The sequence below is a fragment of the Rana temporaria genome, chromosome 1 (assembly GCF_905171775.1).
Source record: "Rana temporaria chromosome 1, aRanTem1.1, whole genome shotgun sequence".
Classification (NCBI taxonomy): Eukaryota; Metazoa; Chordata; class Amphibia; order Anura; family Ranidae; genus Rana; species Rana temporaria.
This window is the reverse complement of record NC_053489.1, coordinates 240,695,346-240,708,329: the sequence shown is the minus strand read 5'-3', so window position 1 is coordinate 240,708,329 and position 12,984 is coordinate 240,695,346. Positions and strand designations below refer to the sequence as shown.

Below are 12,984 nucleotides of genomic sequence, written 5' to 3'. Positions count from 1 at the left end.
GTACTAGGAAGAGGAATTGATTCCACCAATCAGATTTACACTTTCAATGTGGATTGTTATCTGATTGGTGGCAGTGAGGAAGTAAGCCCATGTCTTAGTTTTAAATCTTAGCAACATCACACTTTCTATGTATAAGGCCTCGTACACACAACCGTTTTCCTCAACAGAATCCATCAAGAAACTTGGTGGCAGAGCTTTTTTGCAGAGTAAAACGGTCGTGTGTACAAGTTCTCTTTTTCCTCGACGGGAGTCTCAATTTCCTTGTCGTGTTCCTCATCGGACTGGTTTTCGACGAGAAACACGTTCGTGTATATGCAAAGAAACCCGCGCATGCTCAGAATAAAGTATGAGATGGGAGCGCACATTCGGTAAAAGTAGCGTTTGTAATGAGATAGCACATTTGTCACGCTGTAACAGTCTGAAAAGTGCAAATCGTCTCTTACCAAACTTTTACTTAACACGCAGTAACATGAGATTAGCAAAAGCAGCCCCAAGGGTTGTGCCAGTGGAATCGAACTTCCCCTGCCGTTGTACGTGTTGTATGTCACCGCGTTTGAGAACGAGGCGATTTGGTCTTGACAGTGTGTACGCAAATAAAGCTTGTCAAGTTTCTCCACAAGCCTGACAAGGAACTCGTCGAGGAAAACGATGTTTCATTTACGACGAGTTCCTCGGTCGGGTGTACGAGGCCTCAGGGACAGCAGGGAGCCTACAATGGGTGCAGCTAAAAATTGCTCCCTGGTATTTCAAATAGGTAAGCAAAGATCACCAGATTAAAGACAAAAGGGACTGGGCTGGACTAGTACATTACAGCTATGTCTGGTTGGGAAACACAAACGGTGAACATGTGTAGACTATGCCTCCTATCAATGTCAAGATTTTTCAAGGTAATTTTTTTATTATTATTATTAGTTTGAGTTGAAGGGAATCTGAAAAATAAAAATCAGCCCAGCATAATGCTGTAAGAGCAGGGAAAGATCACTGCATGTGTTTGTTGTTGCTTATCAGGCTGTCACTGGTCTCACCTTTATGGTTGCTTTGATTTTAGTGATCAATTTGTGATTGGAGTGAATCGTTGAACAACAGAATAGGCATAGCTTCCCTTCCTATCAATTTAGATTGGATTTGATCAAACATAGTCAATCAGCTCAAATTATTGATCGTGTTGCATAAAATGGCAGCACTGAAATGCTTTGTTCATGAGTTTGATTGTATTTTAGTTGATCAAATTGTAAGATTACAAGGTAAAAACAGAGATGTGATTGTAGATTTATCATCGTATCTCCGTACTATAGTATCTCCCTACTACCGATGTATGAGCCACTATGGGCCTGATATATGCTCCTCTATGGGCCTGATATAGGAGCCTCTATGGGCCTGATATAGGAGCCTCTATGGGCCTGATACATGAGCCTCTATGGGCCTGAAATATGAGTCTCTGTGATCATGATATATGAGCCTCTATGATCCTGATATATGCGCCTCTATGGGCTTAATATATGAGCATCTATGGCCTGAGAGATGAGCCTCTATGGACCTGAGAGATAAGCCTCTATGGGCCTGATATACGAGCCTCTATGGGCCTGATATATGAGCCTCTATGGGCCTGAGAGATAAGCCTCTATGGGCCTGATATAGGAGCCTCTATGATCCTGATATATGAGCCTCTATGGGCCTGAGAGATAAGCCTCTATGGGCCTGATATAGGAGCCTCTATGGGCCTGACATATGAGCCTCTATGGGCCTAAAATATGAGTCTCTGTGATCATGATATATGAGCCTCAATGATCCTGATATATGCGCCTCTATGGGCTTAAAATATGAGCCTTTATGGGCCTGAGAGATGAGCCTCTATGGGCCTGATATATGAGCCTCTATGGGCTTGATATATGAGCCTCTATGAGCCTGATATATGCGCCTCAATGGGCCTGAGAGATAAACCTATATGGGCCTGATATATGAGCCTCTATGGGCATGATATATGAGCCTCTATGGGCCTGAGAGATATGACTATATGGGCCTGATACATGAGACTCTATGGGCCTGAGAGGTGAGCCTCTATGGGCCTGATATATGAGCCTCTATGTGCCTGATATATGCGCCTCTATGGGCTTGATATATGCGCCTCTATGGGCCTGATATATGAGCCTCTATGGGCCTGATATATGAGCCTCTGTTACCATGATATATGAGCCTCTATGATCCTGATATATGCGCCTCTATGGGTTAATATATGAGCCTCTATGGATATAATATATGAGCCTCTATGGGCCTAAGAGATGATGAGCCTGATATATGTGCCTCTATGGGTCTGATATATGAGCCTCGATGGGCCTGATATATGTGCCTCTGTGGGTCTGATATATGTGCCTCTATGGGCCTGAAATATGAGCCTCAATGTGCCTCTATGGGCCTGATATATGCACCTCTATGGACCTGATATATGCATCTCTATGGGCCTGATATATGTCTATATGGGTCTGATATATGAGCCGCTATGGGCTTGATATATAAGCCGCTATGGGCCTGATATATGAGCCTCTATGGGCCTGATATATGAGCCTCTATGGACCTGATATATGAGCCTCTATGGGTCTGATATATGAGCCTCTATGGGCCTGATATATGAGCTGCTATGGGCCTGATATATGAGCCTCTATTGGCCTGATATATGTGCCTTTATGGGCCTGATATATGTACCTCCATGTGCCTCTATAGGCCTGATATATGCATCTCTATGGACCTGATATATGCATCTCTATGGACCTGATATATGCACCTCCATTGACCCGGTATATGCACCTCCATTGACCTGATATATGCACCTCGATATGCCTGATATAAATGCCTCTTTGGGTCTGATATATGTGCCTCTATGAGCCTGAAATATGACTTTCTTTCTTTCAGCCACCAACCACATTTAGGCTATCAGGGCAACATGGAACTTGGTGACTAAGAGATTCTGAGGACATACAGAAGCAACAACCATGTGCCCAGTTATTTAAAGCATATCTATGGCCAAAAATGTAGAATCATATATTATTTTTGTACAGCATATTTCAGTTATTTCTGGCCTACATTTTATCATGATCATGACGTATGTAATCTTACTTTGTGAAGATCCCCACACTTTTACTTTCATGGATTCTGTGACACATATTCACCATACACTGTGAGTAGGCAATGCTGTGCCACACATTTCACAGAGCCTGCCTTCTAAACTACAGAAGTGCTAGTGGAGGAGTTTCAGGAGGCGGAATCACTCCCTGTAGGCAACAAGGTACCATGGGATATTTAGTCCTTAGAAATTAAATATCAAACAGCAGAAGGTAAGCAGCAAAGCATGCAGGATATCTCAGAAATTGTGGAAGGAGATGGCAGCCAAAAGGCAGATCTTACAACATAAAAGGACATTTTTCAAGTAAGTTTATGCGTCGTCCAATAGCACTATTGTTTGTATTGCAAGGAAGTGCAGAACTGGCATAAGCCAGATCCTGCCTAGGTAACCAGACTTTACAGGCTCAGTATAGGGGACCAAACATAGTTATAATAAAATATAATATCTTTATTCACAAACGTTAAAATCGAAATATAAAAGCATAGGCTTAAAAGCCTTCAGATAATCCACATAACAATGTTACAAAAATACTCTACTTGTAGTACCAGAAGTCTATTAAATGTATGGTTTAAAGCAGTGGTTCTTAAAGGAGTTGTAAAGGAAAAAAAAATGTCACCTTAATGCAATCTATGCATTAAGGTGAAAAAACATCTGATGATGCCGCCTCCAGCCCCCGTTTTACTTACCTGACCCCTCGAAAGTCCCGGGCTCGGTCCCGAGATCCTCTTCGCCACTCAGCCTGGCCGCTGATTGGCTAGCGCTGATGGATTGAGAGCAGCACAGCCATTGGCTGGCGCTGCTGTCAATCACATCCAGTGACGCGGCGCGCTGAGGAGCAGGGCCGAGTGATACAGTGAGCAGCTATGGCCGCTCACTGTATCACGGGAGTGCGCCCACAAGGACTCATCACCATGCGATCTCTCCCAGAGACAGCCGACGAGGGACCCCAGAAGACGTGGATCGGGGCCACTCTGTGCAAAACGAACTGCACAGTGGAGGTAAGTATGATATGTTTGTTATTTTAAATAAAAAAAATGTTTCCTTTAGTAACCCTTTAACCTCAGTCCTCAAGTAGCCCCAACAGACAGTGGAGTAGATTTACTAAAACTGGTGCACGCAGAATCTGGTACAGCTGCTGCTCATGGTAGTCAATCAGCTTCTAATTCCAGCTTGTTCAATTAATCTTTGGCAATAAAACCTGGAAGCTGATTGGTTTCTATGCAGAGTTGCACTTGATTTTACACTATCCAACTTTAGTAAATAAACCCCCATGTTTGCAGGTTTTCCTTTATCTTCCACAAGTGCTTTAAATCAGAGTCAATGACTTGGTATTTTGGACAGCTATTTTATCTGATACCGTGTACAACTGTTTTTCGGGTTGTAAAAAATTAAGTTTTTTTAATGTCATTAAAAACGATCGTGTGTGGGCTCCAGAGCATTTTTTTTCACAATGTGAAAAATGGGCATTAAAAATTTTGAAAATGCTCTAATTTTTCACGCCGTTTTTTACGTCGTAAAAAATGGTCGTGTGTGGGCTTTAACGATGTGAAAAAAACGTGCATGCTCAGAAGCAAGTATTGAGATGGGAGCGCTTGTTGAAGTAAGCACATTCATCACACTGAAAAGCGCAAATCGTCTTTTACTAACACTAAATCAGCAAAAGCAGCCCAAAGGGTGACGCCATCCGCATGGAACTTCCCCTTTATAGTGCCGTCGTATGTGTTGTACGTCACCGCGCTTTGCTAGAACATTTTTTTTTCACGATCGTGTGTAGGCAAGGCCGTTTTAATGAGCGGGTTGAAAAAAAAATTGTTTTTTCTAGACCCTTAAAAACGTCATTTTTTTTAACCCGAAAAACAGTCGTGTGTACGCGGCATAAGAGAAATTCCAAAAAACATGGCCTGTTGGGGGTAATTAAGGACTGAGGTTGAGAAGCACAGGTTTAGAGCAAAAAAGCAGGTGTGAGAACTGTATGCTTCCTGTAAACCAGGTCTACCAGGTCGAATTGTTTGTATTTTTATTACAACACTGATATAAAATAAAATTGTATAATGTGAACATAGATCTCCATTAATTGCTCCTAAGGATAGGCCTTTCCAGGCAAAAACTTTCAAAAATGTGCATGATAACAATCACCTCTAATAGTCATAAGTTCTCATTGACACTCTCTAAAGCCTCCTACACACGATCAGATTTTTGGATGACCGTTCATCCGTTTTTTGTTGCATACCAGTCTCACATCAAAAGTGAAGAGGTTACTCGCCATATGAAAATTCTCAAAGGACAGAATACAACTTCAGAAGTGACGTGATGCGTTGAATAGTTTTGTGTGTATTCTTTTGTTTCTGTTGTTTCGTTTCTTTAGTTTCTGAGCATGCATAGTCTTGCACTTACGATTTTTGAAACCACACTAATTAAACGAAAATCGCATGTTGAATTCAAGTGGGACAAAAATTTCATAGTCTGCACATCTAGCTTTTGTCGGATGAAAAATCAGAATCGGCTGTCGAAAGCACGGTACAAACGATCTGAAAATCGGCAGATCGATCATCGGACAACATTTTACTTCCGATTTTCATATCGTGTGTACGGCCTTAAGGTTGTATAGTGAATTGGAAGGGGTATTAATTATTCAGCCATAGTCAGAGGTGCTGATATCTTATATATTCCAAATTAATACTCTATTTTTTTTTTTTTTAGAAAGGATCTTACTTATAGACCACATTAGCAAAACAAGCTAATTTTGCCAAATAAATAAAAAAATATTTAAATGATGTTCTAAGTTTGCCATACATGGATGGATCATTGGGCCACTAAATCAGGTTGACATTGGGCCCTTTAATCCTGCCCTTGTACCATTGCCATAATTAAAGATTTCTATGCTCCCTTATTTTTTTTGTTTTTTCATTTTTTTCTGATGACCAAAAATCTAAGAACTGTTGTTATAGCCTGAAAAAATAAAATAAAAATCTAGTGAGACTTGCAAAGGCCTGTTAGTGGGTAAAGTTTCCTTGAAATAGGCTCAGTTTATATAGTAATCTTCCAGGCATTCAATATAACAAAGAGAAGTGTTGTGTAGTAAACTAGTTGTCCAAAGTGCAGTGTATAGAAGGGTGCTGTGCCCGTGCCCTGCTCCCTACCATCCTGCTCCCTACCATCCTCCTCTCATCACACTGGTTGACACCTGATTTACACCAATTACGATATACTCAATACTCAGAGTCTATGAATGAAAGACAGGAACTGCCTCCTTCTATGTCAGCCACATTGCAGCCTTCATCAGCATCACACACACCGACACCATCGCCTTCAAGGGCTCCTGGAATAGCGCTATTGACATGATGGGGTCACCTGCTGAACATGGGGGGGCAATCTGAGCGATCGGATGGATGGACAGACACACTGACATGGAGACACCTCCATTAGCACAATGATAGGCTGGCTGTGGGGTGCCCTCTTCACCTCTAGGATAACAAACCCCAGGCACCTGTTGAATCCCCCCCCCCCCCCCTCAGCCCAATACAGACCCCTATAAACCAGGCAGATGTGCACCCCATGCCCCCCCACAGTCAGGATCACTTACCCTCGATCTCGTCTTCGGGGAGCTGAGTGGGGGAGTGCTCTCTCAGTAATTCGGGGATGGTGTACACCCCCCGGTACATCAACGCCGCCGTTACCGGATGAAAAGGCATCGTTGCGGGCGAGGGGACACCCGGGGGCAGATAACACTCGAAGGGGCAGCATACGGAGGGACTGTCACCGAGAGACTGTCACCAATACAGGCTCCTCCGCTCCGCTCTCTGCTAATGGGCGAGTGGTACAGGTGAGCTGCATGCGGACAGCCTGCTGTCCTCACATCCACACACTCTTGTTGCACATACACAGAGAAAGAGAGAGAGAGAGAGAGAGAGAGAGAGAGGGAGAGAGGGGGAATGTCAGTCAGACGGGGGAATGTCACAGCCAGAGACAGAGAGAGAGAATGTCACAGGAGAGACAGAGGGAAGAAAAGAGGGAATGTCACACCAGAGAGAGGGAAGAAGAGAGGGAGGGAATGTGACTGGAGAGAGACAGAGGGATACCAGAGAGAGAGGGAAGAAAAGAGGGAATGTGACTGGAGAGACAGAGGGATACCAGAGAGAGAGAGAGGGAAGAAAAGAGGGAATGTGACTGGAGAGACAGAGGGATACCAGAGAGAGAGAGGGAAGAAAAGAGGGAATGTGACTGGAGAGACACAGGGATACCAGAGAGAGGGAAGAAAAGAGGGAATGTCACACCAGAGAGAGGGAATGTGACTGGAGAGACAGAGGGATACCAGAGAGAGAGAGGGAAGAAAAGAGGGAATGTCACACCAGAGAGAGGGAAGGAGAGAGAGAGAGAGGGAATGTGACTGGAGAGACAGAGGGATACCAGAGAGAGGGAAGAAAAGAGGGAATGTCACACCAGAGAGAGGGAAGGAGAGAGAGAGAGGGAGAGAGAGAGAGGGGGGGGGGATGTGACTGGAGAGACAGAGGGATACCAGAGAGAAAAGAGGGAATGTCACACCAGAGAGAGAATGTGACTGGAGAGACAGAGGGATACCAGAGAGAGAGAGGGAAGAAACGAGGGAATGTCACACCAGAGAGAGGGAAGGAGAGAGAGAGGGAATGTGACTGGAGAGACAGAGGGATACCAGAGAGAGGGAAGAAAAGAGGGAATGTCACACCAGAGAGAGGGAAGGAGAGAAAGAGGGAATGTGACTGGAGAGACAGAGGGAGAGAGGGAGAGAGAGAGAGGGGGGAATGTGACTGGAGAGACAGAGGGATACCAGAGAGAAAAGAGGGAATGTCACACCAGAGAGGGAATGTGACTGGAGAGACAGAGGGATACCAGAGAGAGAGAGAGAGAGAGAGAGGGAGGGAAGAAAAGAGGGAATGTCACACCAGAGAGAGGGAAGGAGAGAGAGAGGCAATGTGACTGGAGAGACAGAGGGATACCAGAGAGAGGGAAGAAAAGAGGGAATGTCACACCAGAGAGAGGGAAGGAGAGAGAGAGGGAATGTGACTGGAGAGACAGAGGGATACCAGTACCAGAGAGAGGGAAGAAAAGAGGGAATGTCACACCAGAGAGAGAGAGAAGGAAATGGAGAGGGAATGTGACTGGAAAGACAGAGGGATATCATAGAGAGAGGGAAGAAAAGAGGGAATGCCACACCAGAGAGAGGAAAGGAGAGAGAGAGAGAGAGAGAGAGAGAGAGAGGGAATGTGACTGGAGAGACAGAGGGATACCAGAGAGAGAGAGAGGGAAGAAAAGAGGGAATGTCACACCAGAGAGAGGGAAGGAGAGAGAGAGAGAGAGGGAGAGAGAGGGGGGGGATGTGACTGGAGAGACAGAGGGATACCAGAGAGAAAAGAGGGAATGTCACACCAGAGAGGGAATGTGACTGGAGAGACAGAGGGATACCAGAGAGAGAGAGAGAGAGAGAGGGAAGAAAAGAGGGAATGTCACACCAGAGAGAGGGAAGGAGAGAGAGAGAGGGAATGTGACTGGAGAGACAGAGGGATACCAGAGAGAGGGAAGAAAAGAGGGAATGTCACACCAGAGAGAGGGAAGGAGAGAGAGAGAGGGAATGTGACTGGAGAGACAGAGGGAGAGAGGGAAGGAGAGAGAGAGAGGGAGAGAGAGAGAGGGGGGGGGATGTGACTGGAGAGACAGAGGGATACCAGAGAGAAAAGAGGGAATGTGACTGGAGAGACAGAGGGATACCAGAGAGAGAGGGAAGAAAAGAGGGAATGTCACACCAGAGAGAGGGAAGGAGAGAGAGAGGGAATGTGACTGGAGAGACAGAGGGATACCAGTACCAGAGAGAGGGAAGAAAAGAGGAAATGTCACACCAGAGAGAGAGAGAGAGAAGGAAATGGAGAGGGAATGTGACTGGAAAGACAGAGGGATATCATAGAGAGAGGGAAGAAAAGAGGGAATGCCACACCAGAGAGAGGAAAGGAGAGAGAGAGGGAATGTGACTGGAAAAACAGAGGGATATTATAGAGAGAGGGAAGACAAGAGGGAATGTCACACCAGAGAGAGAGGGAATGTGCCTGGAAAGACAGAGGGATACTAGAGAGAGAAGGAAGAAAAGAGAGAATGTCACATGAGAGAGAGGGAGAGGGAATGTGACTGGAAAGACAGAGGTATAGCAGAAAGAGGGAAGAAAAGAGGAAATGTCACACAAGAGAGAGGGAAGGAGAGAAAGAGGAAATGTGACTGGAGAGACAGAGGGATACCAGAGAGAGAGGGAAGAAAATAGGGAATGTCACACCTGAGAGAGGGAAGGAGAGAGAGAGGGGGGATGTGACTGGAGAGACAGAGGGATACCAGAGAGAGAGAGAGAGGGAAGAAAAAAGGGAATGTCACACCAGAGAGAGGGAAGGAGAGAGAGAGAGAGGGAATGTGACTGGAGAGACAGAGGGATATCATAGAGAGAGAAGAAAATAGGGAATGTCACAGCAGAAAAAGGGAAGGAGAGAGAGAGAGAGGGGGATGTGACTGGATAGACAGAGGGATACCAGAGAGAGGGGGAGGAAAAGAGGGAATGTCACACTAGAGAGAGGGAAGGAGAGAGAGAGGGGGGGGGGGAATGTGACAGGAAATAAAGAGGGATACCAGAGAGAGAGGGAAGAAAGGAGGGAATGTCACACCAGAGATGGAGGGATAGCACAAGAAGAGAAAGAGAGGGGGAATGTCACAGCCAGTGATAGAGAGAGAAGAAGAGAGCAAGAGAAAGAGGGAATGTGACTGGAGAGACAGAAGGATATTATAAAGAGAGAGAGAGAGAGGATAGACAGAATGTCAGGGCCAGAGACAGAGGAATATCAGTAGAAGGAAGGAAACAGAGAGAAAGAAAGAAAAGTGGAATGTTACTAGAGAGATAGAGGGGGAAATTCCTTAAGCAGAGACAGAGGGAGATCAGAGGGAGATGGAGAAAAGAAAAGATAGATAGAGACGGAGAGAGGGAATGTCTCAGGAGAGACAGAGGAATATCAGAGGGAGAGGGTGGGAGAGAAAGACACAGAAAGAGGAATATCAGAGAGTGGGAATGTCACAAGATAGACAGGAAAATCAGAGAGAGGGAATGTCACAGGAGAGACAGGCATATCAAAAAGTGAGAGAGGGAATGTCACAGAAGAGACAGAGCAAAATCTGAGAGAAAGATAGTGAATGTCACAGAAGAGACAGAGCAAAATCCGAGAGAGAGAGAGAGGGAATGTCACAGAAGAGACAGAGCAAAACCAGAGTGAGAGAGAGGGGGAATGTCACAGAAGAGACAGAGCAAAATCAGAGAGAGAGGGAGAGGGAATGTCACAGAAAAGACAGAGAAGAATCAGAGATAGAGAGGGGAATGTCACAGGAGAGAAAGGAATATCAGAGAGAGAGGGAGAGAGAGAATGTCACAGGTGAGAGAGAGGAATATCAGAGAGAGAGGGAGAGAGAGAATGTCACAGGTGAGAGAGAGGAATATCAGAGAGAGAGAGAGGGGGGATGTCACAGAAGAGACAGGAAAATCAGAGAGAGAGAGAGAGAATGTCACAAGATAGACAGGAAAATCTGAGAGAGAGAGCGAGAGAGAGAGTGAATGTCACAGACGAGACAGGAAAATCAGAGAGAGAGGGGTAATGTCATAGGAGAGACAGATGAAAAACACAGAGAGAGACAAAATGTCACAGGAGGGACAGAGGAAAATCAGAGAGAGAGTGAGAGAGAGCAAATGTCACAGGAGAGACAGAGGAAAATCAGAGAGAGAGAGCAAATGTCACAGGTGAGACAGTGAGACAGAGGAAAATCAGAGAGAGAGAGCAAATATCACAGGTGAGACAGAGGAAAATCAGAGAGAGAGAGCAAATGTCACAGGTGAGACAGAGGAAAATCAGAGAGAGAGCAAATGTCACAGGAGAGACAGAGGAAAATCAGAGAGAGAGAGAGAGAGAGAGCAAATGTCACAGGTGAGACAGGAAAATCAGAGAGAGAGAGCAAATGTCACAGGTGAGACTGAGGAAAATCAAAGAGAGAGCAAATGTCACAGGTAAGACAGAGGAAAATCAGAGAGACAGAGAGAGAGCAAATGTCACAGGTAAGACAGAGGAAAATCAGAGAGAGAGAGAGCAAATGTCACAGGTGAGACAGAGGAAAATCAGAGAGAGAGAGAGAGAGAGAGCAAATGTCACAGGTGAGACAGGAAAATCAGAGAGAGAGAGAGAGAGCAAATGTCACAGGTGAGACAGAGGAAATCAGAAAGAGAGCAAATGTCACAGGTGAGACAGAGGAAAATCAGAGAGAGAGAGAGAGAGAGCAAATGTCACAGGGGAGAGAGAGGAATATCAGAGAGAGAGGGAGAGAGAGAATGTCACAGGTGAGAGAGAGGAATATCAGAGAGAGAGAGAGGGGGGATGTCACAGAAGAGACAGGAAAATCAGAGAGAGAGAGAGAGAATGTCACAAGATAGACAGGAAAATCTGAGAGAGAGAGCGAGAGAGAGAGTGAATGTCACAGACGAGACAGGAAAATCAGAGAGAGAGGGGTAATGTCATAGGAGAGACAGATGAAAAACACAGAGAGAGACAAAATGTCACAGGAGGGACAGAGGAAAATCAGAGAGAGAGTGAGAGAGAGCAAATGTCACAGGAGAGACAGAGGAAAATCAGAGAGAGAGAGCAAATGTCACAGGTGAGACGGTGAGACAGAGGAAAATCAGAGAGAGAGAGCAAATATCACAGGTGAGACAGAGGAAAATCAGAGAGAGAGAGCAAATGTCACAGGTGAGACAGAGGAAAATCAGAGAGAGAGCAAATGTCACAGGAGAGACAGAGGAAAATCAGAGAGAGAGAGCAAATGTCACAGGTGAGACAGGAAAATCAGAGAGAGAGAGCAAATGTCACAGGTGAGACTGAGAAAAATCAAAGAGAGAGCAAATGTCACAGGTAAGACAGAGGAAAATCAGAGAGACAGAGAGAGAGCAAATGTCACAGGTAAGACAGAGGAAAATCAGAGAGAGAGAGAGAGCAAATGTCACAGGTGAGACAGAGGAAAATCAGAGAGAGAGAGAGAGAGCGCAAATGTCACAGGTGAGACAGGAAAATCAGAGAGAGAGAGAGAGCAAATGTCACAGGTGAGACAGAGGAAATCAGAAAGAGAGCAAATGTCACAGGTGAGACAGAGGAAAATCAGAGAGAGAGAGAGAGAGAGAGAGAGAGCAAATGTCACAGGGGAGAGAGAGGAAAATCAGAGAGAGAGAGAGAGAGCAAATGTCACAGGTGAGACAGGAATATCAGAGAGAGAGAGAGCAAATGTCACAGGTGAGACAGAGGAAGATCAGAGAGAGAGAGAGAGAGATAGTAAATGTCACAGGAGAGACAGAGGAAAATCAGAGAGAGAGAGAGAGATAGTAAATGTCACAGGAGAGACAGAGGAAAATCAGAGAGAGAGCAAATGTCAAAGGTGAGACAGAGGAAAATCAGAGAGAGAGAGAGAGCAAATGTCACAGGTGAGACAGAGGAACATCAGAGAGAGAGAGAAAATGTCACAGGAGAGACAGAGGAAAATCAGAGAGAGAGAGAGCAAATGTCACAGGAGAGACAGAGGAAAATCAGAGAGAGAGAGCAAATTTCACAGGTGAGACAGAGGAAAACCAGAGATAGAGAGGGACGGTCACAGGAGAGACAGAGGAAAAGCAGAGAAAGAGAGCGACGGTCACAGGAGAGACAGATGGAAATCAAAGAAACAGAGAATGTCACTGGAGAGACAGAGGAAAATCAAGGAGAAAGTGAATACCACAGGCAGAGACAGAGCAATATCAGAGAGTGAGGGGGAATATCACAGGCAGAGACAGAGGAGAA

The 12,984-nt window shown here is 45.2% G+C and overlaps 1 protein-coding gene across 1 annotated transcript in view; it reads right to left on the bottom strand.

Annotated features, from left to right (window-relative positions):
* CABP7 (calcium binding protein 7) overlaps window positions 1-7,216 on the bottom strand; it is a 211,993-nt gene extending 204,777 nt beyond the window's left edge. Inside the window, exon 1 of the mRNA XM_040351959.1 lies at window positions 6,702-7,216. Coding sequence (XP_040207893.1) covers window positions 6,702-6,810 — 109 coding nt within the window. The 5' untranslated portion in view covers window positions 6,811-7,216. The remainder of the gene's footprint in view (window positions 1-6,701) is intronic.
* Between the last annotated feature and the right edge of the window lie 5,768 nt (window positions 7,217-12,984).